The sequence below is a fragment of the Ovis aries genome, chromosome 11, assembly GCF_016772045.2.
Source record: "Ovis aries strain OAR_USU_Benz2616 breed Rambouillet chromosome 11, ARS-UI_Ramb_v3.0, whole genome shotgun sequence".
Lineage (NCBI taxonomy): Eukaryota > Metazoa > Chordata > Mammalia > Artiodactyla > Bovidae > Ovis > Ovis aries.
In genome coordinates this window covers 48147002-48172909 of record NC_056064.1, presented here as the reverse complement: position 1 = coordinate 48172909, position 25908 = coordinate 48147002, and the positions used below count along the sequence as shown (strand labels likewise).

Here is a 25908-nt window from a genome sequence, read left to right as displayed (position 1 = left end):
TCCTCCTCCTTTTCCTTCCTCCAGCACTTCCTCTAACCTAGCATATGACTGAGAAATTAATAATAATGATGTGGATAATAATAATGGCTACACTAACTGTTAGGCTGTTATAATGTGAGAGGACCGAGGAGATGAGTTGCTGATGAGTGGGTGGCCTGGAAGGAACTCTTCTCTTTTCATGGCTCTGTAAGATCCCGAGATTGAATTGTTTCAAATACAGCTAGAGGCAGGAAGGGCAGTTATTAATAGCAAACTAGTCCAGAAAACTCACAGAAAACAAACCTATCAGATTCAGAGAGGTGGTTATATCCAAGTTAATAAATGCCAACAGTGAGCCTTGAAAGAGTTCTTCATTTTTCATTGTACAATCTGATTTATTGTTGATTGGCTTTTCGTGGACTTATTAATGATGATAAACTTTTTGAGTGACTAGAAATAATACAGATTTCATGGATGTTTGCTATTCTAACTGACTTCACTGAGGTTGATATCATGGAGTTCTTGATATCCATGGGAGGGCATGTTTGGAGAGCAGTTGGCTACCAGCTTGTAGAGGCCTTTGTTTTTTCTGAATTCAGGTTAGATGGGAGCCACTGATTTGTTCCTTATTTTTAGACTGAATAGACTATGATCCTGCATCAGGGCTGGGGCAAGAAACCCTCATTAGAGGCTTTCTCAGTCTTAGAGCTATGAAAATCTTTACAAGGCATAATAACTTTACTGGAGACTTAAACAGTGAAGACTTTAATCAAGACCCATCCCCAGAATGGTTCAAGATACTCTGCTTCCTTGAAACAGACCTGACTAAGGTTCAGAAAGCGTTTGGCTCTAAATAACTTCCCCACCCGCTGAAAGTATGAGAGCGTAAATGAATGCATCTGCATTTATTATCTTAGAAGATAACCACATGGTGGTATAAACACTAAAGAACAATGGGAGCTTTTTGAATTTTTTTAGTCAGCGTAAGTGGTTCAGAGTATTATATTATTTCACTCTAAAGTTACGACTGGTGAAATTAAAGTTATTTTTTAATTATTGTTGTTCAGCTGCTCAGTCGAGTCTGACTCTGACCCCATGGACTGCAGCATGCCAGGCTTCCCTGTTCTTCGCCATCTCCTGGAGCTGGCTCAAACTCATGTCCATTGAGTCAGTGATGCCATCCAACCATCTCATCCTCTGTCATCCCCTTCCCTTCCTGCCTTCAACCTTTCCCAGCATCAGGGTCTTTTCTAATTAGTCAGCTCTTTGCATTAGGTGGCCAAAATATTGGAGCTTCAACTTGAGCGTCAGTCCTTCCAACGAATATTCAGGGTTGATTTCCTTTAGGATTGACTGATTTGATCTTGTAGTCCGAAGGACTCAAGAGTCTTATGGTAAAATAGGAATAACTTAAAATTTACCATCCTCTTTTTAAGTGTACAACTCAGTAGCGAAAGTATATTCACATTGTTATGCAGCTGATCTATAGACTTCTTTCATCATACAAAGCTCTATATCCATTACAAAACAACTCCCTGCTGCCTGCTCCCCCGCCCCGGGTAACTGCCATCCTACTTTCTGTGTATTTGAATTTGAGTACTTTAGATGGCTCGCAAAATGGAATCACACAGTATTCATCTTTCTGTGATTGGTTTCCTTCACTTAGCTTAATGGCCTCGGAGCTCTCAGATCTAAGTGAGGGCCATTTGCCTCTGGTTCACCTACTCCCAGGGAGATGTAGCCCTTTGACGTCCCAGCTCATTGGGGAACACTCTCCAGTTAGGGCTCCACCTCAGCCAGCCCCAAGCTACGATTTCTGCTCAGAAGATGAATAAAATGAAGGTTCCAATTTGGCAGAATCATCCATTGTTTTGAGGGCAAGAGCAGCTTCTGTAGGCCTCATCTCTCTGAGGTTCTTTCTTCCTTCTGGCCTCGTGATTCCTTTACTCAGTTGTTGAAGCTTCAGTGCTTTTCAGTTTTTTTAAAAAAATTATTGATTTCACTGTTAGTTGTTTTTAGCAGAATGGTGGACCTGAAAAATAGAACCTGTTTTCCCAGTCACCAGACCTCTGGCCTCTGGTGTTTATCAACATCACCTAGCTCTTGCACCCCCATCCATTCTGGGGCTGGATGGGGTTCATATTTAGCATACTTTGCTCATGACCAAATCAGACTTCTGTTTAAGCATACCTCTGGCAAGAAATCATCCTAATTGACAGTGTAAGCTTTAGGCCCTCCCCTCACAAGACTCAAAATCAGTGTTAAAACCCAAGGTCTTGTGCTGGTGGCTTTGGAAAAAGGAGACCTGGTGAGAGAGAAATGACCTTTATTGACATTTCAGTTCCTGAGAGCTTGAGAAAAGGTTGCCCTCGTTTATTTATTTTGAGTCCGGTTATGGTTGAGTTGAGATAGTAGAGGGCAGGAGGCTACTTTTTTACGATGCTAGATTATCAGATGGATAACGAATTCTTATTTCCCAATCCTGCTGGTCACATGCTAGCTGTTGAGAACCATGCTCTCAGCTCCTGAGAGCGCAGTTCATGCTGGTGCATGGAGGGCCATACCAAGGCCAGGACAAGCAGGAATAACAAGCGTGCATGACATGCTTGAGGAGGCAGATCGCTGTGGTGGTGAATCAGGACATGAGTGTCAAAAGCCCAAGTCTGACCAGCTCCCCACCCACTCCTCGTTCAGTGCTGTGTCCTTGGCGCAGTCACGTCAAGTTCCGGACAGCAGTCAGGTGGTTTTCCCCTTGACCTTGGCTGTAGGAGGGTCAGTTTTACTGGCTCCAGCTGCTCACCGATGAAGGATGGAGGGGTGGGGGCAGGGCTTGGAGGACTCCCTAGGAGGAAGAGGGAGCAGCCACGTGGTGACCAGGTTTGTGTAGAACCCAATCCATGGCCTCTGGTTCCAGGACACAGAGCTATCCAGCAGTTTGGGTCCTTGAAGCAATCTTTGTTTATCTGACCTAGCCCCCTCATTTGCAGATGAGCAAAAAGGGCTGTAAGATTTTCTTATTTTTAAAAAGTTGTAGTGCTGCTTTAGCCTCATGTGGCTTGTTTTAGTAAAACCTAATTTGGGAGAGTTTATTCCAAACCTCTGAAGCCACTGCTTGAGCCTTAGAGAAAGACGTTAGCAGTGGTGAGCCACACTAGCACCTAGCTCTTGAGGAGGCCCAGCTCAGGCCCATTTGGCTGACACAGGCCACTCAAGATGGCTGTTCTCTTGCTCTCTGTACATCCCCTGCTCTACCAGTGCCTGCTTCACATACACCTACTCTCAGGACTGACCCACCTGCATATTTGCCCAGGCCCCAGCTAGTGACTGTTCTTATCAAAATGGGCCTTAAGGGGCATGCCCCACTGCTAGTTCCCCTGGTTACCAATGAGCAAACCTGATGCCAGTTCCACCTATAACTAGCAATCTCCCCTTCCCTTTGGCAGCAAAGACTGCTGCCATGTCTTGCTCACCACCCATTGCACATGGTGGATATTGCTCCAGAACCTTGCTTCAGACATGTAAACTCCCCCATCCAGTAAACCGTTGATGTTTCCGTCACTGAGTCTGGGCTGTTTCTTCTTCGGTCTTGAAGCTGAGCAAGTACAGCATTGTAGGCCTGCAGGGTGCAGCCCAACAAGTTTTTAAGACAGTCTAGTCAGAGATCAGCTAAGGTTCCTGTCAAGTCAGGAGGCCCAACTATGTGTTGGAGGGTTGGGCAGATGGGCCCCTAATGGCCCTGTCTGGTTGCTGAGACCACAAGCTTCTGGAAGCACTATTGTTGGCCCTTCTGGACTGGGCCTCACTGGGCCCGTAGGGTGGCCCAAACCATCCTACCTCAGCTCCAGAAGAGCCTCTCCACTCTTGCTCCCCAGATGACTCCCTTACCCTGCTCAGCCCCCAGTCATGCTCTCTATTTGCACCTGTGCCCACTGTCACTTTCACTACCAGCCTTAGAGTAGCAGAGCCTTGCAGATCATCCTTTATGTTATTAAAGCTATTGAAATAGCTTATTTTTCAGCCTACTGAGAATTATCAAAAACCAAACTTTCTTTTTAAATTACCTCTATAATCTTATTTTAAAATTACCCTTGTAAAAGTGAAAGTGGCTCAGTCATGTCTTTGCCACCCCATGGACTGCAAGTCCATGGAGTTCTCCAGGCCAGAATACTGGAGTGGGTAGCCTTTCCCTTCTCCAGGGGATCTTCCCAACCCAGGGGTCAAACCCAGGTCTCCCGCATTGTGGGCGGATTCTTTACCAGCTGAGCCACAAAGGAAGCCCAAGGATACTGGAGTGGGTAGCCTATCGCTTCTCCAGAGGATCTTCCTGACCTAGGAATCGGACTGGGGTCTCCTGCACTGCTGGCGGATTCTTTACCAACTGAGCTATCAGGGAAGCCCCTATAAAAGTAGGTGACCGTTAAAATGAAAAATGTGTTTTGTACTTGGTATTTTTCTTCTTCCTAAGCCAACAGACATGTTGGCTTTGAGATAACAGGGAAGGATTGTCCTGGACCCGCGGCTGTGTCTTTCTAGCTTACTGCCAGCTCCTGGATTTGACTGTTTTGTCTGATCAATAGAAATCATTCTTTTTTCTTGGCTCCAAGGAGACAGGAGAGCCTGAGGATCATGAAGGAGCTTGGACAAAACTCTGTTGAAAAAGTTTTTATGAAAGTAATTTCTCAATCGGTAGTTTGACATGTATCTTTGTTGTGACTGGGCTCTTGAACTGTAGTTCTTGTCATCACTGGATTATTTCCTGTTTCTAGGAAATAGTTTTTCCTGCCCTCCCTCTCCTCCCCAGCCTGATTTTTCTCCCCCATCACCTCCAAACAAACACAGGTTTACTTTTTCTCTTGTTTTATAGTCTTAGTTACTAGCATTTTGAACCTGAGTGTTTGGTAGAAGACTTAAATATAGGAGTGCTTCAAATTAAAGGAGCAGGCAGCATAATGTTGATTCTATGGCAGATTACCAGGGTAAGTATCAGATTGGGTTGTGTACTATCACCTGTAAACATAAACATAAGAGTTTGAGATTTGGAAAGTCTCAAAGTCATTGGTCGCTCATTTGACAGATGAAGATTCCGAGACCCAGAGAGGTCTTGGCTTGTTCAAGGTCCCACCAAGTCAGCTGGAGAAGGATCAAGTGTCAGAAGCCTTGTTTCCTGGCCCCAAGGCTGCCCTTTCCTCTCTTCCGTGATGCCGCGCTCATGCCGGCCCTCACCCCCAACACCCACCCTCCGCCCTGGACGTGGAGAATAGACCCCTGTGTGAGGACACACCATGCCCATGCTCATCTTCATGCTTTCGTCCCTTCTTTCTAATCAGGCCTGTCCTGCCACGGCCTGCCGCCAGTTTAAAGGAGCAGGCAGGTGTCCTGCCTCCCATGCTGCTCACCCTCCTCAGAAGGCCTGCAGGTCACTCCTCAAGTGCATGGTAGCTACTCTGATAGTCATGCTTTCCAGATGGTGGCGTTCATTTCCTTCTGGTAGGACCTGTCATGATGCCTGGTTTCCTATAAATGGGCCTTAAGTGAATGGGGAGTGGGGGACGGTGTCATGCACCGGGTGTCACAGGTAGGCTTGGCTTCTTTTGCTTTGCTGCCCAGCTTTTTGGGTGTCTCTTATCTCTACAGCGACTAAGCAATGTCGCCTCTGTGTCTCTCACCCCAGCTCTTAGCAGAGTTCTCAGTTGGTGGTAGGTTTCAGCATTGAGACTTCATTTTCCTGCCCTTGGATTCAGCTGAAAATATAACTTTGCTTTATCTTGAAGTCTTAGAAATGGCCATGTCTTCATGGCTGCCTAAATACTCTGGCCTTAGGATACCTACCATTTGGGAAATAAGCCAGCCGGTCACAGCAGTGAGTTTTCAGATGTCCCTTGCCACCCTTGGTTACTCTGCTACTTATTTGCAGTGGCAGCCTATATGAGCATTGGTGGGAGACGCAAGCCAAATAATTGTTAGGATTGCTGTGAAAATTGCAGTGAAAGCCATAACCCTCCAGGATTCGCTTTCTATAGCTGGAAAGCCACTGGTGAAGTTTTTGTTCCGAGATCCTCAAAATCGCCAGGATGCTGCATTTTATCCTGTGGGAGTTCTGAACTAATGCTGGTAACAACTGTCATGCAGGTCTTTCAAGCCTTGCAGTATAGAATTACTGATAGAAATGGGCCAGTTAACAGGGAGGAAACAATTACTTAGATGTTGTGAAGGAAGACAGGTTGTATGGCATTTATAACACGGGTGGGTAGTTTGCTTATAAAAGAGAATGCCTCGCTGGAATTTATCTGATGAAAATTAAACCATTAAACCTGCTCAAATGAGAAAGGGTGGCCATCTGCCAGGTAAAAGCATAATCACCAATTAGAAGTGAGCCGTAGCAGCGCTCTGGTCCACACAGGACAGCGTCTCCTGTGGAGAAAACACTTTCTGACTTCTGGTTTTTCTCGCTGTTTTCACAGAGCCTGAGCCCTTGTGAAGCCGGCAATGACAAGTCTGAATGGTCGCCATGCCGAGAAAACCCTTGACATGCCAAAACCATCAGCCCCCAGAGTGCACGTGCAGAGGTCCGTGTCCCGAGACACTATCGCCATCCACTTCTCGGTGTCTGGGGAGGAGGAGGAGGAAGAGGAGGAGGAGTTCCGGGAGCTCCTGGAGGAGGGGCTGGACGACCAGAGCGTTGTAACGGGGCTCGAAGCCAAGGAGGACCTCTACCTGGAACCCGGGGGTGGCCATGACCCCGCCGGCGCCCAGCTCATCCTGGCGGATGGCCTGTCCGTGTCCCCCGCCGTGGTGCCCGTCTCTGAGAACACCGTAAAGCTGCTGGAGCCCCCTGCTCCGGCCGCACAAGTATTCGGTACAGTGCCACTGGCTCTGTCCCCGGGCTCGTCCTCGTCGGGGCCCTTAGCTAGTTCTCCCAGCGTGTCCTCCCTGTCCGAACAGAAAACCAGTTCTTCCTCCCCGCTGTCCTCGCCTTCCCGGTCGCCCATCCTCTCATCCAGCGCCTCGTCCTCCACGCTTTCCAGCGCCAAACCCTTCCTGAGCCTCGTGAAGTCCCTGTCGACCGAGGTGGAGCCAAAAGAGTCCCCCCACCCGCCCCGGCACAGGCACTTGATGAAGACGTTAGTCAAGTCTCTGTCCACCGACACGTCCCGGCAGGAGTCCGACGCCGTGTCCTACAGGCCCCCCGACTCCAAGCTGAATTTACACCTGTTCAAGCAGTTCACGCAGCCGCGGAACACAGGTGGGGATTCCAAAACTGCACCCTCTTCCCCTCTGACGTCGCCTTCCGACACGCGCTCCTTTTTTAAAGTGCCCGAAATGGAGGCCAAGATCGAAGACACTAAGCGACGCCTCTCGGAAGTCATCTATGACCCTTTTCAGCTTTTCAGTAAAATTATAGGGGAAGAAAGTGGCAGCCACAGGCCCAAAGCCTTATCTTCAAGTGCTTCCGAGCTCTCCAATCTGTCCAGCCTGAACGGTCACTTGGAAAGTAATAACAACTACAGCATCAAGGAGGAGGAGTGTGACTCCGAGGGGGAGGGCGTGGGGAGCGACCCCGGCGTCCCCAGGAGCGACCACCCACAGTCCTCCGAGGAGCCTGCCAGAGAGGCGGAACTGAGGAGCTCCCAGGGGAGCGGGCTGAAGGAGGGAGGCCCGAAGACCGGCTCCCTGGTTCTTGAGAAATGCTCTCTGTCTGCCTTAGCGAGCAAAGAAGACGAAGAGTTTTGCGAACTGTACACCGAGGATTTTGACCTGGAACCGGAGGGGGAGAATAAAGCTGAGAAGCTCCCAGAAGGTCCTCTCAAGCCAGAGGGGCTGGCAGACGATGGCCCAGCTCTGGAGAGTGACCACGAGGTGGACTCGGCCGCGCAGCAGCTGGAATTACCCATCAAGACGCTGGGCTGCTTTGTCCTGTGCGTCTATGCGTACCTCATCCTCCCTCTCCCGCATTACCTGAGCGGACTCCTTCTGGGCATTGGCCTTGGATTCATGACTGCAGTCTGCCTGATTTGGTTTTTTACACCACCAAGTGCTCATAAACATCACAGATTACACAAACATCTACAACACTGGAACCCAAGGTCTCTGGATATCAAAGAACCTGAGATCCTGAAGGTAAGCCTCTCTGCAGCTGCTGGCTGGCAGCCAGCCTCATTGTAGATCTGACTGTATCCTTTCAGTTCACTGTCTCCACAAGTGTTTGCTCAAGCAGTGTTTCTAAAACTTTGGAATCTCCAGGTACCCAAAAGACTTGTTTGGTAAACCTCATTCTAGCTCCCGCTTTGCCAGTTCACCAGGTAGCTTCTCAAGGATCTCCATGGCTCTGGAGCATTTCCAGTAGCATTTCCATTCGTTTCCATTTCGATCGCTCTCTGAATTTGGCAGGCATTTGCTGCCTCCTGAGGATTCATGGTAGCTGAGTCTGTTAGGATTAAATATTCTTGAGGGTAGCGCTTCCCTGGTGGTCCAGAGGTTAAGACTATGCTCCCAATGCAGGGTGCTTGGTTTGGATTCCTGGTTGGGGAATTACATCTTGTATATTACAGTGAAGACTTTAGCACAGCCAGATAAATAAATAAAAAAAATTTTTTTTGAGAACCTGGAGCAGGGTTAAAGACTCCTGAAATGCAAGAGAAGGGAGGGAGGAAGAGAAGACAGATTTTAATGTCAGGATTGGGCTGCTGCACGCTGCTCTGTGCACAGTGGGGCCTGGGCTTGAGAAGGAGGCATTACCTTTCTGTGCCTGTCAGATTTTAGGATTTGGACTTCCCGAGGGGTGCCTGAGGCAGTTCATTGGAAAGAAAATATTAGAACTTCCATTTGTATTTATTTCCACGTATTTTAAAAGTTTCTGGTGCTTCTATATGTTTCATAATATACACAATTGAAACCATAGCTGTAGCTTATATAGGTCATAAGTTAAGCACATATACATTTTTTTTGTATATATATTTTTTAATTTCAGTAAAATACACCTAACAAAATCTACCATCTTAACCATTTTTAAGTGTACAGGTCAGCAGTATTATGTTTAATATTCATTCACATTGTGTACAACCATCATCACCATGCACCTCCATATCCTTTTCACCTTTTAAAACGGAAACTCTAAACCCATTAAACAGTAACCTCCTATTTTCCTGGCTATTGCCTAGCTCCTGGTAACCACCATTCTACTTCCTTGGTTGTTTTTGTTTTTTTTTTTTTAATATTCTAAATATGTCATATTAGTGGAATCACACAGTATTTGTCTTTTTGCGACTGGCTTGTTTCACTTAGAATAATGTCCACAAGGTTCTTCCATGTTGTAGCATATTGCAAAATTTTATTCTTTTTTAAGGCTGCTATTGTATGTATATGCTAACCACATTTTGCTTATTTCTTCATCTGTTGATGGACACTTGGGTTGTTTCTACATTTTTGCTCTTGTGAGCAATGCTGCTATGAATGTAGGTGTACAAAGAGATGTTTGAGACCCTACTTTTGATTCCTTGGTTTATGTACCCAAAAGTGAAATCGCTGGATTGTATGGTAATTCTAGTTTTAATCTTTTGAGGAACTGCCGTACTGTTTTCTACAGTGGCTGTACCATTTTACATTCTCACCAGTAGTGCACAAGGGTTCCAGTTTCTCTACATCCTTGCTGACACTTATTATTTTCTGATTTTTTGATAATTCAAAGCTTGTTTGGTTTCTCTTAACAGGTTTTTCCTCCTCTCTGTTTAAATGGGTGCTCCAAAAAAGAGCACCATGGTCTCTATTTACTGCTAAACAAAAACCCCGCAAAACAAGGGGAAGAACTCTCAGAGCGCAAAATACTGTTTGTTCTGCTTTATTTTTTAATTTAATAACCTTTTCCTCTTATTTAAAAAAATGCATGATCAATGTTTAAAGATACAAAGAAAACCCTAAGGAAAAAATTATTCTTTATCACAGTAGTGGGAGGGAATTATAGTTAATACAATATATAATATATACATATATATATTTGGTATGTATCCTTGTTTTTTCCTACATTTCTGCAAATATGAGTACATATATCACACACGAACTCTTTTGATTCAATGGGGTCATATACAGACATCTCACAGATATTATGGGTTCAGTTCTAGACCACCACAATAAAACAAAATATTGCAGTAAAGGAGTCAGATGAATTTTCGGTTTCCCAGTGCATGTAAAAGTTCCATTTACACTATACTGTCGTCTGTAAAGTGTGCAATAGCATTCTGTCTAAAAAAAGAGTGTATGCACCTTAATTTAAAAATACTTCAGGAGGCTTCACTGGTGGTCCAGTGGCAAAGACTCCCATGTTCCCAGTGCAGGAGGCCCAGGTTTGATCCCTGGTCAGGGAACTAGATCCTTCATGCTGCAACTAAGAGTTGGCACAACAACAAAAAAGATATGTGGTGCCGGAACTAAAGATCCCGCATGGTGCCACGAAGATTGAAGATCCCATGTGACTAAGACCCTGTGCAGCCAAATAAATAAAAATACTTCATTGCTCCCCACCTTTGTAAATCTACTGTACTTCCATAAAATATATATTTTTTAAAAAGTTATTACTGAAAAAATGTCAGCCATCAGCTGACAGTGCATGGCTGCCACAAACCATCAATTTGTAAAACACATAACATCCGTGAAGCTCAGTTAAAGCAAAGCACGGTAAAATGAGGTATGCCTGTGTTCTGCAGTTCAACCTTTTTTTTCCCCCTTTCACATGGCAATATGTTATGAGAGTGTTTCTTTTTTAAGAGAAGCTGGTGCTCAGTCTTGAGGCTGTGACACACTGAAGTGTAGCCTTCATGTAAGAAGTGGAGCAAAAGTGATCATTATGCTTGGTGGCTAAGCTTTTTCCATAAGGGTGGTGCCGCGTCTACCTGAATTACATGCCCTGTAAGTAAGTTAGTGCTAACTTTAGCAAAGAAAAATGCTGCTTACGTTGCTTCCAGTGCCTAATGACTGACTGCAGTATTCTGTTTAAAATGATTTGAGCTCTTAATTGTCTTGGGAAGATTTTAATTTTAATCCGTCGATCTTTAGTGCTGAGACTACAATTTACTAAGTTTTCTACTAATTAGTCAAGAATTTACTAACTACACGGAAGATGCCAAAGTTATGGCACAGTGTGATTGCTTTGATCTGATAATGAAACAGTAAAGGCAGCACTATGAAGCTGAGCACCGACAGGGGGCCTGGCTGAATGTTGGGTATAGCATCTCATTTAATCCTCACCACAGCCCTCTTCAGTTAGGTAACGTGCTCATGCAGATGTGGACGCACAGAGAGGGTAAGTTACCCACCCAAAGTCACACGGGGCCCAGGCAGGACTGAATTTTTTTTTTTTTTTTTAAAGGAAGGTGTTTTACCCTTGGTCCCTGTGATAAATATATTTGATTTTCCTTGCAGAGAACAAATACTTCAGTGCTATCATGGATTGACACCTGTAATTCAAGAAAATTGTATGTTGTAGCTTGAGGTCTTTTGTTTGGTGCACAGGGCTGTTTTTAGACACCTGGCTAAATACGTTCTATATTTTTAAAGGGGCCACTACCAAGAATTGGAAGGGTAGGATGTATGTTGCAAGTTGAAGATTTCAAATGCAACTGTGCTTTGGGCTTGATTAGTTTTACTGAGTAGGAAATCACACTCTGGGGAAGCATTTTAAAAAGATGACGCTTTGGGGACATCCCTGGTGGTCCAGTGCTTAAGAATCCACCTTGCAAAGCAGAGGACAAGGGTTCGATCCCTGGTCTGAGAACTTGGTCCCACATGCCACGGAGGAACTAAACCTGCATGCCATAATGAAAGATCCTGCAGGAAGGAAGTTCCTGTGTGTCACAACTAAGACCTGACGCAGCCAAATAGGAAGAAAAGAGACACTTTAAAACATTCAGCCGTGTTGACATTAAATTTAGGGCACAGTGTTGTGATAAGAAAAGGATAGTATAATAGAGCCTAACTTTGAGCATCTATCCTCTGTTCCATTTTCTCATTGGACATTGTGCTTTCTGTATGAGGTAGGATAACGTTTGCTGTTGTAACAAATTAGAAGTCTGCTCCTTGCCTTCTTAACAGTCCAGTGTGGGTGTTCCTGGCAGTGGATGGGGGCCCATGTTGGTTAGGAGCCCAAGTTCCTTCCATCCTGTGGCTCTGCAAACTTCTTGAAGAGTTAAATAGTAGATATTTACCCCAATGCCAGGTGGCACAGTAGTTAAGAATCCACCTGCTAATCAAGTAGACGTAAGAGATCCTTGGGTTGGGAAGATCCCCCGGAGGAGGAAATGGCAACCCACTCCAGTATTCTTGCCTGGAAAATCCCATTGACAGAGGAGCCTGGGAGGCTACAGTCCGTGGGGTTGCAAAGAGTTGGACATGCCTGAGCACACACACACACAGAGTAAATATTTTAGACTTTTGGCTCTGTTTCTGTTGCAACCCACTTAGCTCCTCATTGTAGCAGAAAAGGAGCTGTAGGCCATATGTAAATGAATGAGTGTGGCTGTGTTCCGAGAAAACTTCATAGAAACAGGCCTTGGGCCCAGGTTGCTGACCCCCGCCCTAAGTTATTAGAGTTCCTTGCATCCAGCTGGCAGAAGGGGAAAGAGAAAGCAAAGAGAAGGTATACCTCCTTAAATGCCTGGACCCAGACTTGACACATATCACTTCCATTCACGTTCCACTGGGGTGAGCTAGTTCCGCTGGGGTGAGCTAGTTCCGCTGGGATGAGCTAGTCCCATAGGCCCTCCACAATGCTAGAGGCCCTGGGAAATCTAGGACTCCATGGGGCAGCTTCTTCTCTGCAGTGGTTCTACACTATGGAAAGGGTGAAAGTGTTAGTCGCTGAGTCGTGTCCAGCTCATTGTGACCCCGTGGACTATATGGACTGTAGCCTATCAGGCTTCTCTGTTCATGGAATTCTCCAGGCAAGAATACTGGAGTTGGTTGCCATTTCTTTCTTCAGGGGATCTCAACCCAGGAATGGAACCTGGGTCTCTTGTAGTACAGATTCTTTACATTCTGAGCCACCAGGGAAGCCCCTTCCCACTATGGAAAGAGATACCTAAATTTTGAAGTCACAACTAGCCTTCTCTACCTCACTTTCATAGAACTTATCAGAGCTATAGTTGTCTGTTTACTGTCTGTCTTCCCTGGACACCATAAGCTTCATGAACGCACAGGCCGTGGCCATCTTGTTCATCACTGTGTCCTCAGCCCCTGACATGTACTAGGCACATGTTAAGTAATTGTTGGGTGGGTGGATGGATGGATGGAAGGATGGATGCGATGAATGAATGAGGTTTTAATCTGAAAATGTGGGCAGTAAGTTAATAGTGACCCTGTCATCTCCCTGGGAAGTTGCTTTTTTAAAAAAATCCCTGACACTTGCATTTCTGGGGAAAAACGTTTAGTCAAGCTTTGCGGGGACTGATTCATGTTGATATATGGCAGAAACCAGCACAATATTGTAAAGCAATTATCCTCCAATTAAAAATACATTTAAAAGATTTGAGGGACTTACCTGATGGTCCAGTGGCTAAGGCTCCATGCTTCCAGTGCAGGGGACCCAGGTTTGATCCCTGGTCAGGGAGCCAGATCCTACATTCCCACATGTGGCGACTAAGACCTGGCACAGCCAAATACGTATTTTTTAAAAGAGATTTGATAAGAGTGATCTTTCAAGAAGATAAAAAATAATTACAATAAAAAGTACAGCTTACAGAGAGTTTTTTTCTTTTTCCCCAGCGTTGGAAAAGCCAGGATGGTCCATCTTTGACAGGGCTTGAAACTTGATGTTTGCTGCTTAGAAATCGCCTGGCAGCAAGTCTGCTCTCCTCTTACCAGTGCTCATTCGGCGAGTGCAAGGGGAGTAAGGAATGAGGAATGCATGCCAAGTCGAGCGTTGGAGAGATGGGGATGGTGGCGTGCTCTCGGTTTCCACTCCGCCTCCAGATGTGTGGCTTTTAAAGTGGTGCAGAAGACGGGCCTTGGTTTCTTTATAAAGCAGTTCTGTGAACCTGTTTCTAGTGGGAGTTGAAAGAGTCACTTTTTGAAAAATGTCTTGTGTAGGGGATTCATCAGCGGGTTTGTTTCCTGTGCATCTGATGCTATTTAGTTAGTTTTTATAAAGGACATGAAGCAGTTCTTGAGGGCAGGTATGGAACATTTTTTAAGCATTCTGTAAGACAGGAGACTATAAAACATCATTCTGTGATAGAATGTGCTAGTACAGAGGCCCAGCCCCTTGATCTGCAGACTGCCTGCTCTTCATCTGGAAGCCCCCAAACCCGTCAGGCAGGAAGCTTGGTGCTTGGGACTGTTTGAGGAGCCAGTGTGGTTTTAAACCTCTGACCCATAGAAGTTCTCATCGATGGGCCCAGGAAGTCCTTGCAGCCTGGACTGAGAGCCTGGTTTCTCTATTGGCCTCATAAACAATTCAAGGAACACTGCAGTTTTTCTTTGATGTGCCATCACGTGACAAGGAAAGGGAGGAGAAAAGTAAAGCTTTTCTGTACTTTATCCAGGTGGTTTTATTGTTCCAGCCACACTGCAGGCATTTGTGTTTAAAAACGACACTGCAGCAGTGATGAGTATGTGGGATGGTGAGCCAAAAAGACTACTTTACAACCAAGCTGTAGCTGTTCTCAGAGACTGTTGTGGGGTTAGACCTCATGATACTCTGCCACCACCCACCCCAAGCCCTGCCAGTCAGCAGCTTTGCTGTCTGGAACAGAAGCAGTGGCGAAAGAGCTGTCACAATGTACACAGGATAATTCTCAGAACCTTCTCCAAGGCCTGCTTGTTCTTAATGATGGGAATTCATAGCTGATGCGAAGCAGAGAATAGGAGGAAAAAGTTGCTACCTGCATTCATAATAAAGCGACATGTGGGGGACCTCCCTGTTGGTCCAGTGGCCAGGAGTCCACGCTTCCAATGCAGGGGGCTTGGGTTCGATTCCTGGTCAGGTAACTAGGTCCCACATATCGCAACTAAGAGTTTGCATGCTGCAGCTAAAAGATCTTGCATGCCGCAGCTAAAGATGCCACCTGCAACTAAGAGCCAGCACAGCCAAATAAAATAAAACAAAGTGACATGTGAGCACATGAAAGCCCGGGGAAGACCCAGATGTTAGGAGAAGCTAATGGGACTTACGAGCATGGAGGTCCGGGTAAGTTAGCTCCAGGTGGGGCCTTGTGCGTGCCACTGAGTCCAAGGGCATCATTGTGGGCGACACCCCTAGGCAGTAACCTTCCAGGAGTTTTACTTTGTGTGACTAGCTAGATACCCTGAACCAGGGGCCCTGGGAAAGAACGAGAGAATGAGGCATCTCATATTCGCACTTGGGATGTTTGCCTCGCTGAGTGTTCTTAAGCACGTTGGATGCTCTTTCTTCTCCAAGATTGTATTTGTCTCATGACCAAGAGTGTAGAGTCAGACTCCATAGCCTCAGGTTCCCCATCTGCATACTCTACCAACTGTGGATCAAAACTGTCTGAATACAATTCCAGAAAGTTTCAAAAAGCAAAGCTTGAATTTGCTGCATGCCAGCAACCCACATGCCAGCAACTATTTACATTGTATTTCCAACTATTGACGTAGCGCGTTAGCACTATTTTAGGTAAGATGATCCAGTGGCTAAGACTCCATGCTGCCAAGGCAGGGGGCCTGGGTTTGATCCCTGATCAGGGATCTAAATCCCACATACTGCAACTAAAAAAAAAAAAAAAATCCTGCATGCTGCAACTAAGACCCAGCTCAGCTAAATTAATTGATTAAGTTTTTTAAAAGTTTCTGAGGAGGATGTGCATACGTCACATGCAAATACGACACCATTTATATAAGGGGACTTGAGCATCTATGGATTTTGCTGTCCGCGGGGGTCTTAGAATCCTCGGTTGCTTAGGCACGATTATATTCAGTGACATTCTTGCACACAGAGTTTCCACATGTCCATAATGAGATGCTTCCTAAAGATTTTGAAAGGCTCTGGGTTTATGTCTGAGTGTATGACTCATGTAATTGTAAATTATATTCATGAGTAAAGTCTTTAGCTCAGACTTATAAACCACCTGCAGAACCCAGCAATAGGGTGTTGGTTTCCATAGTGATGACCTGTTTTAGAAAGATATGGCCTATAGGTTGACTAATACTACATTTACACCATTGCCAAACTCACACATTAATTTTGGAGAACCTTTTTTCCTTGGGTCATGTCACATTTAGATATTTAATAAGAGGTATGTTGCTGTTCAGTCGCTAAGTTGTGTCTGACTCTTTGCAACTCTATGGATTGCACACACCAGGCATCCCTGTCTTTCACTGTCTCCCAGAGTCTGCTCAAACACATGTCCGTTGAGTCAGTGATGCCATCCAACCATCTCATCCTCTGTTGTCCCCTTCTCCTTTTGCCTTCAATCTTTCCCAGCGTCAGGGTCTTTTCCAGTGAGCTGCTGCTTCTCATCAGGTGGCCGAAGTGTTGGAGCTTCAGCATCAGTCCTTCCAGTGAATATTTAGGATTGATTTCTTTTAGGATTGACTGGTTTGATCTCCTTGCAGTCCAGGGGACTCTGCAGTCTTCTTCAATACCAGAGTTCAAAAGCTTCAATTCTATTAAGAGGGATAGGTTTTTATAATTGCGTTCCCTAAATACAGGCTGTGATTTTGACATAAAAAGGAATACTTTTGTAGGGAGAACATTATCAATTTTGAGAAGAAATTCTAACTTGTAACTTTAATCTCAATTTCATGCAATTCTTTCTTTTAAGAAATTAGAGTGAGCAAAGCTTACGGCAAAAACAACCTCATTACATTCAGCCGAAAGAGACTCACTCGTTGCATACAGCCAGAAAAGGTTGCTCTTGGTTGGTCTCTTGGAATTCTCAGTACAATGAGTACAAGAAATTTAAAAAAAAAAATTTTTTTCCCCACATTGTATCTAACTGAAAATACCCTGCCCCTGAAATATGTCACTTACATTTTTCTGTCTGGCTTTTATAATCACGGCTATTTCCCAGTGCCCTTGTTGCTAGGAGAGTTGGTCAGGTGAGGTGTCTCAGTGCAGACTGTCTCACTTACCCCGTGTTTTGAGTTGGCTGGAGAAGCTGTGTGGAAAATGCCTCTTGATTGCATAGGAACAGTGGCAAGGATGTCAGGCTACCCTGGAGTGATTTTTTTTTTCATCTTCTTAATGTCTTATTGTAGGAAATTTCAAGTATACTCAAAAGTAGAGGGAAAAGTATGATGGATCCCCCCAAATCCAACACTCAGCGTCAATAATTATCAACATTCTGCCAGTTTTCCTTTTCACCTGTTAACTTATGGCATGGCTAAACCATAATTCTGGTCCACCTACATGTAACTACAGTTTGTAGCATTACTTACTTGGGAAAATGCATCCTGAATTCCTGCTCGGTACTGGAGGACCATCCTTTATGGTTTTGTTCCAGGTGTCATCTAGGAATGAGCAGAGAGGCGTGGGCATTATGAGTCTGAGGTTTCTCAAATCATGCGTGTGTGTTTTTCTTTTTTAGAAGAGTAAGGTTGCAATGGCAGCCCACTCCAGTGTTCTTGCCTGGAGAATCCCATAGACGGAGGAGCCTGGTGGGCTGCAGTCCATGGGGTCGCTAAGAGTCGGACACGACTGAGCGACTTCACTCTCACTTTTCACATTCATGCATTGGAGAAGGAAATGGCACCCCACTCCAGTGTTCTTGCCTGGAGAATCCCAGGGACGGAGGAGCCTGGTGGGCTACAGTCCATGGGGTCGCTAAGAGGTGGACCCAACTGAGCGAATTCACTTTCACCTTCATGCGTTGGAGAAGGAAATGGCAATCCACTCCAGTGTTCTTGCCTGGAGAATCCCAGGGACGGGGGAGCCTGGTGGGCTACAGTCCATGGGGTCGCTAAGAGGTGGACATGACTGACGCGACTTAGCGACAGCAAAGATGTTAACCATGAAAAAATATCAATGCTGGACATATTTTCCTGTCCAAATTTTATGTGTCACGTAAAGGAAGATCCAAAACCCATCGAAGATTGCTCTTACTGTGCAATAATTAGCCTTTAAGAACTAGCTTTTTGCCATTCCCCCCAAAAGCAAGAGATTATAGGCAGGCTAGCCCCAGCATATGAGCATGCTGGCTTCTAGGTGCCCCAGTGGCCCCTGTGAACTCTGTTTCATTCTGTCTCTGCATTCAATAGTCTCCAAAATATGTTGCTGAAGACACAGTCCAAGAAGAAAATATTACAGTTTCTATTTGCATATGTATTTTTATTCTTTATCTGTAATAAAGTAAATAAGCTTTCCTAATATTTAACGTGCAAATGGCCATTTGTTGACCTTTGGTCAATATCCTTGGAAATTACCAAGAAGACTGTTTGAAATATGGATTTACATCCATTATCATTAACAGTGAGCCTCACCCTAAAGTGTATATATTGAGCCTTGATGTGTCAGCTGAAGATAGTACAAAGCTGTTAGAAAGTAATAATAACTAAGTTGGTAAAAAGGCTAATTATTAAATATTTCATTTTTTGCTCTTTATTGCTGTTTTTAATTTTTATAAAAGCTGTATTTTATAAAAGTTGTATTAGAACATGTATGTATTGATAGTTTACAAGTAAATGTATATACTGTGAGTATTCTCAAAAAAATTTAACTGATAGGATGTGTGAGCTAAAGCTGATTTACTAATTTATTTGCTTGCTAATCTGTTTAATAATTTCAACACTTGTTAATATGGTTTAATGTTTATTGTGTATTGACATAAATCAGACCTTAATTATTTCATTGGTTCATCTGATATTCAGTGTTATTTTTCTAGTGTACATGATTGTTATCTCCTACCTGTATCCCTGTCTGCCAGTGCAGATACCTGAATTTGCAAGCTGCCCCAAAAGATAGGAAAAACTAGGGTGACAGCCATTCTCCCAGGCTGAGACTGTGGCTTTAACCCTGACTCCAGTGCGTCTGGTGACACTGCCTTGAAGGTGACCTTGAAGCCAGCAATCAGAGGATGCGGACAGTATTGATGCTGGTGCTTTCCTCCCTTAATGGACTTTTAATTTTTTTTAAGTTAGTGTCTTCAAGCAGCATTTATTTTGAATGTTTTTTCACTTAAGCCTGTCATTCATAGTGTGAGTTCTGTGTCCATAGTAGGTCTATCCATCTTTTGTGGGTAAAATCAGATTAGCATCTAGAGTTTAGCAGACTGTTCCTGCCATATTCTCTAAGTCCATGATCTATGATATTCCGTTTTAACTGATGACTCTGGTTCTAAACCATTAATACACCAGAAAGGGTTGGAGCCTGGCAAAGTGAAAATCCTGCTTATGTTTTAGTCTGGGGGACAAAAGAAAAATGGCCACATTTTTGTGTGCTTCAGAGATGATTTCAGCGGCAGGGGCCTCCGGTCCTGGCTCTGATCTTATGTTTAGGGTTTGCTCCTTCTCTGAAAGACAAGATGAAGGAATGACGCAGGGGCAGGCAGCCTTGCGGCCAGCACAGCTGTGTGACAGCGGGATGTCGGCCCAGGCACTCCACACACTGAAGACAGAGATCCCCATTGCTTCTTCAGGCCAAAGCACTGGTGCATTTCTCTGGTCAGCTCAACATCAAGCTGACGAAGAGAGCACTGACCTTGACCTCCTGATTGGCGCTGTAACTGAAAGTGAGCACAGTAGTAGTTCTTCCAGAGTTTATTATTTTGCAAAAGGTTAATTGTAGCTTTTAATCTTCTCAAGTATTAAATGAGCCCCTTTATAGATTGTGGTTTGTACTTGCAGCCAGTCACAGCTTACGAATCCAGCAAAGAATTGAAGAGAAACCCCTGATCTTTTACAGCTGGGATCACAGGACTAGTCTGTGGGCCATACAGCTGCAGACCAGCTGACTGTAGTCATTGTCCCCCCCAGTGGCCAGCCGTGTGTCTCCATGCTGACAGTGCCAGCGTCAGAAAAAAACAAGGCTTGTCTAAGACTCTCTAATGTGGGTTGGGAGTGTCTCTGAGTTCTTTGTATGCATGCATGCTAAGTCGCTTCAGTCATGTCTGACTCTCTGTGACCCCACAGACAGCAGCTCACCAGGCTTCGCTGTCCACAGGATTCTCTAGGCAAGCATACTGGAGTGGGTTGCCATTTCCTTTTCCACTGAGAAGTTCTTTAGTTGAGCTGTTGAAATGGAATGAGTTACTAACTGTATCTGTTTCCCTTTATTCCCACCCCTGTGTCCCATAACAAAACAAAGTTGGAGAAAGATCTTACTTGGTAAGCAGTTCAGGGTTCAGAACTTTAGAAGAGCTGAGCAGCAGACAGTTGGTCACTATATGGGGAACATGATGAAGGCCCTGGAATTGCTGCGCTGCTCACAAGATTGGATATTTGGCAGCTTTGGTCTGGAAAGTCTATGTATAGCTTCATCCAGGGAGTAGGTCAGGCCCCAGGAAAAAGTTAGCTGATTGCTGGTATCAGAAGGCAGTCATGGGACTTCTGGTGGTGCAGTAGTTAAGACTCCATACGTCCATTACAGGGGTTGCAGGTTCGATCCCTGGTCAGGGAACTAAGATCCCACATACCACACGGTGAGGCCAAAAAAAAAAAATTAAAAAAAGAAAAAAATCTCATATTTTGGGACTTCTCTGGTGGTCCAATGGTTAAGACTCTGAGCTTCCACTATAAGGGGGTGTAGGTTTAATCCCTGGTCAGGGAACTAATATCCTACATGCCACACACACGAAAGAAGCAGTTGGAGTTTGTACTGGGTAATTGCTTTCTGCATGGGCAGCCTGGATTCAGGTTAGTAGGAGTGCGTTCAGGGGCAGAACAGGAAACCGGAGAGCGGTAGTGCCTGGCCACCTGTTGACCCGGGCCTCCCAACGGCCAGTATGCATGCTGGATACCTGACAGTGTGGATCAAGTAGCAGCTCATGTGGTTCTCTCGGGGTTTCCTATCAAAGCTTGTGGTGTTCCAGAGAGCCCTCCATGGGAGTGGGGACATCTGGGCTCCAGTCACAGCACTGCTTTCTCTGATAAGTATTAGAAAGTGTTAGGTGCTCAATCGTGTCCGACTCTTCGCAACCCCATGGACTGTAGCCCTCCAGGCTCCTCTGTCCATGGAATTCTCCATGCAGGAATACTGGAGTGGGTTGCCATTCCCTTCTCCAGGGGATCTTCCCGACCCAGGGATCAAACCCAGGTCTCCTGTGTTGTAGGCAGAATCTTTACCATCTGAGCCACCAGGGAAGTGGCTAATTCAGTTTCCAGTCTGGAAAGCATTAACAGTGTTCACTCTTTGGTGTCTTTCTGAGTTGCTTCTTCTCTTATTCTGTGCTCTTTGATGCAGTTATGGTTTAATTTTCCTCTTTGGGAACAGTGACCAAGTCTTCTACTTCAAAGGAAACCCTGCAGCCCCTGCGCTTAGTAGGATCTCAGCTCACTCCTTTGCTTCTCTCCACCTGAGCAGCCACAACTGTGGCTACAGCCTATGACGGGCACACCACCCTGTCCTGCTTGCTTGTGCTTTACAGATTTTATTCAGTGCTCGTAGCCACCCTCTGAATTAGGCTGCATCTATGCAGTCAGTCGACAAACGTTTGTTAACTATGATTGTCTTGTGGAGACTTCAGTTAAGTAAACCAGGCAGTAGTGAATGAAGGATAAAGGTAACAAAGAACAGAGTTTAGGGAATCTGGGAAGCTCTCTGGGAGCAGTGATATCTTTTCCATGACCCAGGGGTCGGGCAGATGTTAGCCAGGCTGAAGGTGGGGCTGTGCCGTGGAGATGGGTTGGTTTAAGTCCCAGATTTGCCACTCCACAGACCGCTTTAAAAAAAAGAAAAACCCACTGTCTAAGCAAATCACTTAACCTGCCTCGCCACTTTCCTTACCTGCAAATTCTTAGGGAATTGGCAGAAGGAGATAATTCATGGGAAGGCCAGGATCATAATGTGAACTGAAATGCCAGCTTTTATAATGAATACTAATATTAGCCTTTTAAACATCATATGTGTATGATTTGTTCCTTTTCTACATGCAGACTGTACCTCAGTAAAGTACTATTGGGACTTGGCTGGTGATCCATTGGCTCAGACTCCAAGCTCCTAGTGCAGGGGGCCTGAGTTCAATTCCTGGTCGGGGAACTAGATCCCACATGCCCCAACTCTAGATCTGGAATGCCATGACTAAGACCTGGCACAGCTAAATAAATAAATATTTTTAAAATGAATATATATATATTTTTTAATTAAGTACTGTTAGTGTGGAGAAAGTCATTCTGGCATGAGCCTAGTGGGAGGTGGGGACAAGGGAGGCATGAAGCCGGGAAGACATGCCAGACCCTTTTACAGGTGAGAAGCCGAGGGTCTGAGGCTAAGCATCTTCTAGCCAGGTGGTCAGTGATCAGGCCAGGGTCAGAACCTAACTGTGTCACACTCTGGGTGGTTCTGCTGGTGGATGTGAGTTGGTTTCCATGCCTGTGTTTGGACCAGCAGCTTTCATAACATCAAGTAAAATCAAGGACCCAGACTCACTGAAGCTAACAAACGATCATTCACAGCAGACATGCAGTTCAAATCCTGATTTGTGGGTTGTATTTATTCGGTTTTGGCAGCTGTGGACCTTAACCTCCGATATATTTTTAACACAAAGAAGAGAATGGTAGTGCCGGAAGGAGGAAATATGAAGATAAAAGAGAAGGAGAAACCACAGGTGCCTTTGTACTTGGAGCACAGCCTCGGGTGATTGTGAAAGAATGGGGGTTGGGAGAAGGAGGGTCAGGCCCGCCCCAGTCATAACTGGAAGAGGGAGTTGGCAGCCCCTCCGCTTTGGGTAAGCGTCTCCTGGACTCTCTCCCTGGGCCTCCCCCTGCCTCTTCCTGACATCCCTTCTAGTGGGGTGGACAGAGTCCTGTGGCTTTGGGGACTTGAAACTGCCCCACATTCCTCAAAATCAGGCTGTTCCAGTGTTCCTGCAGCTTGGCGGGTGGCGGAGGGTGGTCTGTCCCTGTCAGAGCCATCCGCGAAGGACAACGACGTCTCCCCTGAGAGCTGTGGCCACATGGGTGACACAGGCCGTGGCCCAGGGGAACTCTGTAGAGCCACAAGTGGAGGCTCAAGCGGCTGCATCGCAAGCCTGGCTTTGTGGCCAAAACCAGTCCCCGAAGCACCTGGAAACACGGTTGCTCTCATTAACCAAATAGAAGAAGAAGGAGCAGAGACTGAGCAGCTGTTTGTTAGGGTAGTGCAGAGTGGTGGCTCTTCGCATGAGCAAGCCTGTGTCTTATCTTTCCTACTAAAAGGAATAAGTTAAAAATGTTACATAAGTTTGTTCACAAGTTGAGTATCTTTTAATGGTCTTAATAGAACTTCATGAGCTTTTAAACACCTTAGCCTGTTAGCTAGATTACTTTTGGTTTTATTCCTGAGTTTTTAGTATTTGATGTTAGCTTTTTAAAGGGGTTTTGAATTTCTAAAATAGCATGGTTCATCTGGAGATGACTTAAGAGTATCTTCTCATTTAATAATGTAAAGCACCTACTAACATACAGCATAAACCTGCATGTATGGAAGTATCCGTAAGCGGAAAGAGGAGGGTTTTGACCATTCTGGTTGAGCCCAGCGCCTAGGTTTAAAAAGCTGGAACCCCAGAATTGGACCTGGGCTGTCTAATAGAGTAGCCACCAGCCATGTGTGGCCACTGAGCACTGAACTATAGCTATTCTGAACTGAGATGTTCTCGAAATGTAAAACACACACTGGATTTTGAAGACTTAATACAAAACAAAGAATGTTTAGTACAGTATTTACTACAGAGTTCTCTTAGTACAAACAAAAGCCTTTTAAAATAATTTTTAATATTTATTACGTGTTGAAATGATCATTTGGGGGCTTCCCTGATGGTCCAGTGGCTAAGACTCCACACTCCCAATGCCAGGAGCCCCAGTTCAATCCCTGATCAGGGATCTCATGTGATGCAAGGAAGATACCATGTGACGAAACTGAGACCAAATAAATAAATATTTTAAAAAGAAATGATAATTGGTTATGTTGGGTTAGTAAAATAGATTGTTAAAATTAATTTCACCTGCTTTTTTCTCTTTTGGTGTGCCTACTAGCCAGTTTAAAATTACATGTTTCAATGATGCGTGTTTATGGCTCACGTTGTATTTCCATTAGATAGTGAGTGCTTCCCTGGATAATTTTCTGACTTAGCAAAGAAGAAATGAAAGCAATTGGAGAGAAAGTGAAAGTCGCTTAGTTGTGTCTGACCCTTTACAACACCATGGACTATATAGTCCATGAAATTCTCTAGGCCAGAATACTGGAGTGGGTAGCCTTTCCCTTCTCCAGGGGATCTTCCCAACCCAGGGATCGAACCCAGGTTTCCTGCATTGCAGGCAGATTCTTTACCAGCTGAGCTACCAGGGAAGCCCAATTGGAGAAAAACAATCAAATCTTTTATTCTTAAATTTCTCTTACTCATAAATAGCCTGTCTAGACTCAGGAGTTTCAAAAAGGGAAAATTCTTTACACTCTTTCTCAGAGACTGTCCTATATTTGAGATAACTTCACAGTATAATGCTTGTCTTTTTTCCTTTCATACTTTTGGTCTGGTAACTAACTGGATGGTAACTATAAGGCTGGGGATTTTATTAAAAATTTCAGAACCATGTTCATGCTGTTGGCTTTTTATATGTCTAGTATAATCTTATATAACCGGAAGCTAATAAAAAGTCTTTTATATGGAGATAGGTGTGTTAGTCACTCAGTTGTGTCTGAGTCTCTGTGACCCTATGGACTCTTCTGTCCATAGGATTCTCACGGCAAGAATACTGGGGTGGGTTGCCATTTCCTTCTCTGTTTATATGGAGACATTACTGCAAAAATGTTTGTCATATCAAATTATGATGATCAGGGACTTCCCTGGCAGTCCAGTGCCTAAGACTCGCCTTCTAGTGCAGGGGGGTGTGGGTTTGACCCCTGGTCCGGGAGCTTAGATTCCTCATGCCTCATGGCCAAAAAAACCAAAACTTAAAACAGAAGCAATATTGTAATGAATTCAGTACTTAAGAAAAAGCAATCCCATTTGAGGACCATGTGGCCAAATGGCTCAAAAGTGACACTGATAGCAAGTTGCCGTTTTAGTTTCATAGTCCTTCCTTGACCATTAGACCTTCTTAAGCACCAGCCCATCCTTCCCTCCTTCCGTGGATTCTTCTTGGTTTTAGTAACATTACAAATAAACATAACCTGGCCTTGAGCATGGCTCTGAAGCAGCCGAGAAAAATCAGATCTGCTTCAACTTTTCTATTAATCTAGATGCCTTTAGGAATTTAAGCATAGTAAACCTGTTATATGTAAGAAAGTATTTCCTGCAACCAAATTGGATAAAAAAGAAAAGTATGGATCATATGTTAGGATATCTTTAGTGAAGAAGGTTTGTGTTTAAAAAGACATTTATAGAAAACTCTATCAATACATTTATAGAAAACTCTACCCAACAATAGCAGAAAGCATATTTTTTGTAGTGTCCATGAACCAGTCCCCAGATAGAAAATATTCTATCATAAAACAAACCTTAACAAGTTTAAAAGAACTGAAATTACACAAAGCACATTCTCTGATTCTAATGGAAAAAAACTAGAAATCAATAATAGAAAAATATCTGAGAAATTCCCAGATATTTGGAAATTAACAACATACTTCTGATTAGCCATGAGTCCAAAGATAGTCACAAGGGAAAGGAGAAAATATTTTTAATTGAGTGAAATTGAAAATATAGCAAATCAAGAATTAGAGCTGACAGTGCTTAGAGAGAAATTAATAGTATTAAATGATTATATTAGAAAGGAAGAAATATCTGTATCAGGACTGAAGGAGAGAGCATCACTTCAGACTCTATAGTAATTAAAAGAACAACAGAGAAATACTAC

At 44.5% G+C, this 25908-nt stretch overlaps 1 protein-coding gene and 1 long non-coding RNA gene across 5 annotated transcripts in view; one reads left to right on the top strand and one right to left on the bottom strand.

Annotated features, from left to right (window-relative positions):
• TEX2 (testis expressed 2) overlaps positions 1 to 25908 on the top strand; it is a 111088-nt gene that overhangs the window by 35979 nt on the left and 49201 nt on the right. For all 4 annotated transcript variants that reach the window (XM_060395772.1, XM_042256179.1, XM_042256178.1 and 1 more), the window contains exon 2: positions 6441 to 8097. In XM_060395772.1, coding sequence (XP_060251755.1) covers positions 6466 to 8097 — 1632 coding nt within the window. In that variant the 5' untranslated portion in view covers positions 6441 to 6465. The remainder of the gene's footprint in view (positions 1 to 6440; positions 8098 to 25908) is intronic.
• LOC132657434 (uncharacterized) lies at positions 9230 to 17436 on the bottom strand. Its single transcript, XR_009595614.1, has 3 exons — positions 17365 to 17436; positions 13704 to 16590; positions 9230 to 13609 (listed from the first exon to the last, which is right to left on the bottom strand). It is a non-coding gene; the product is annotated as an uncharacterized LOC132657434 (long non-coding RNA).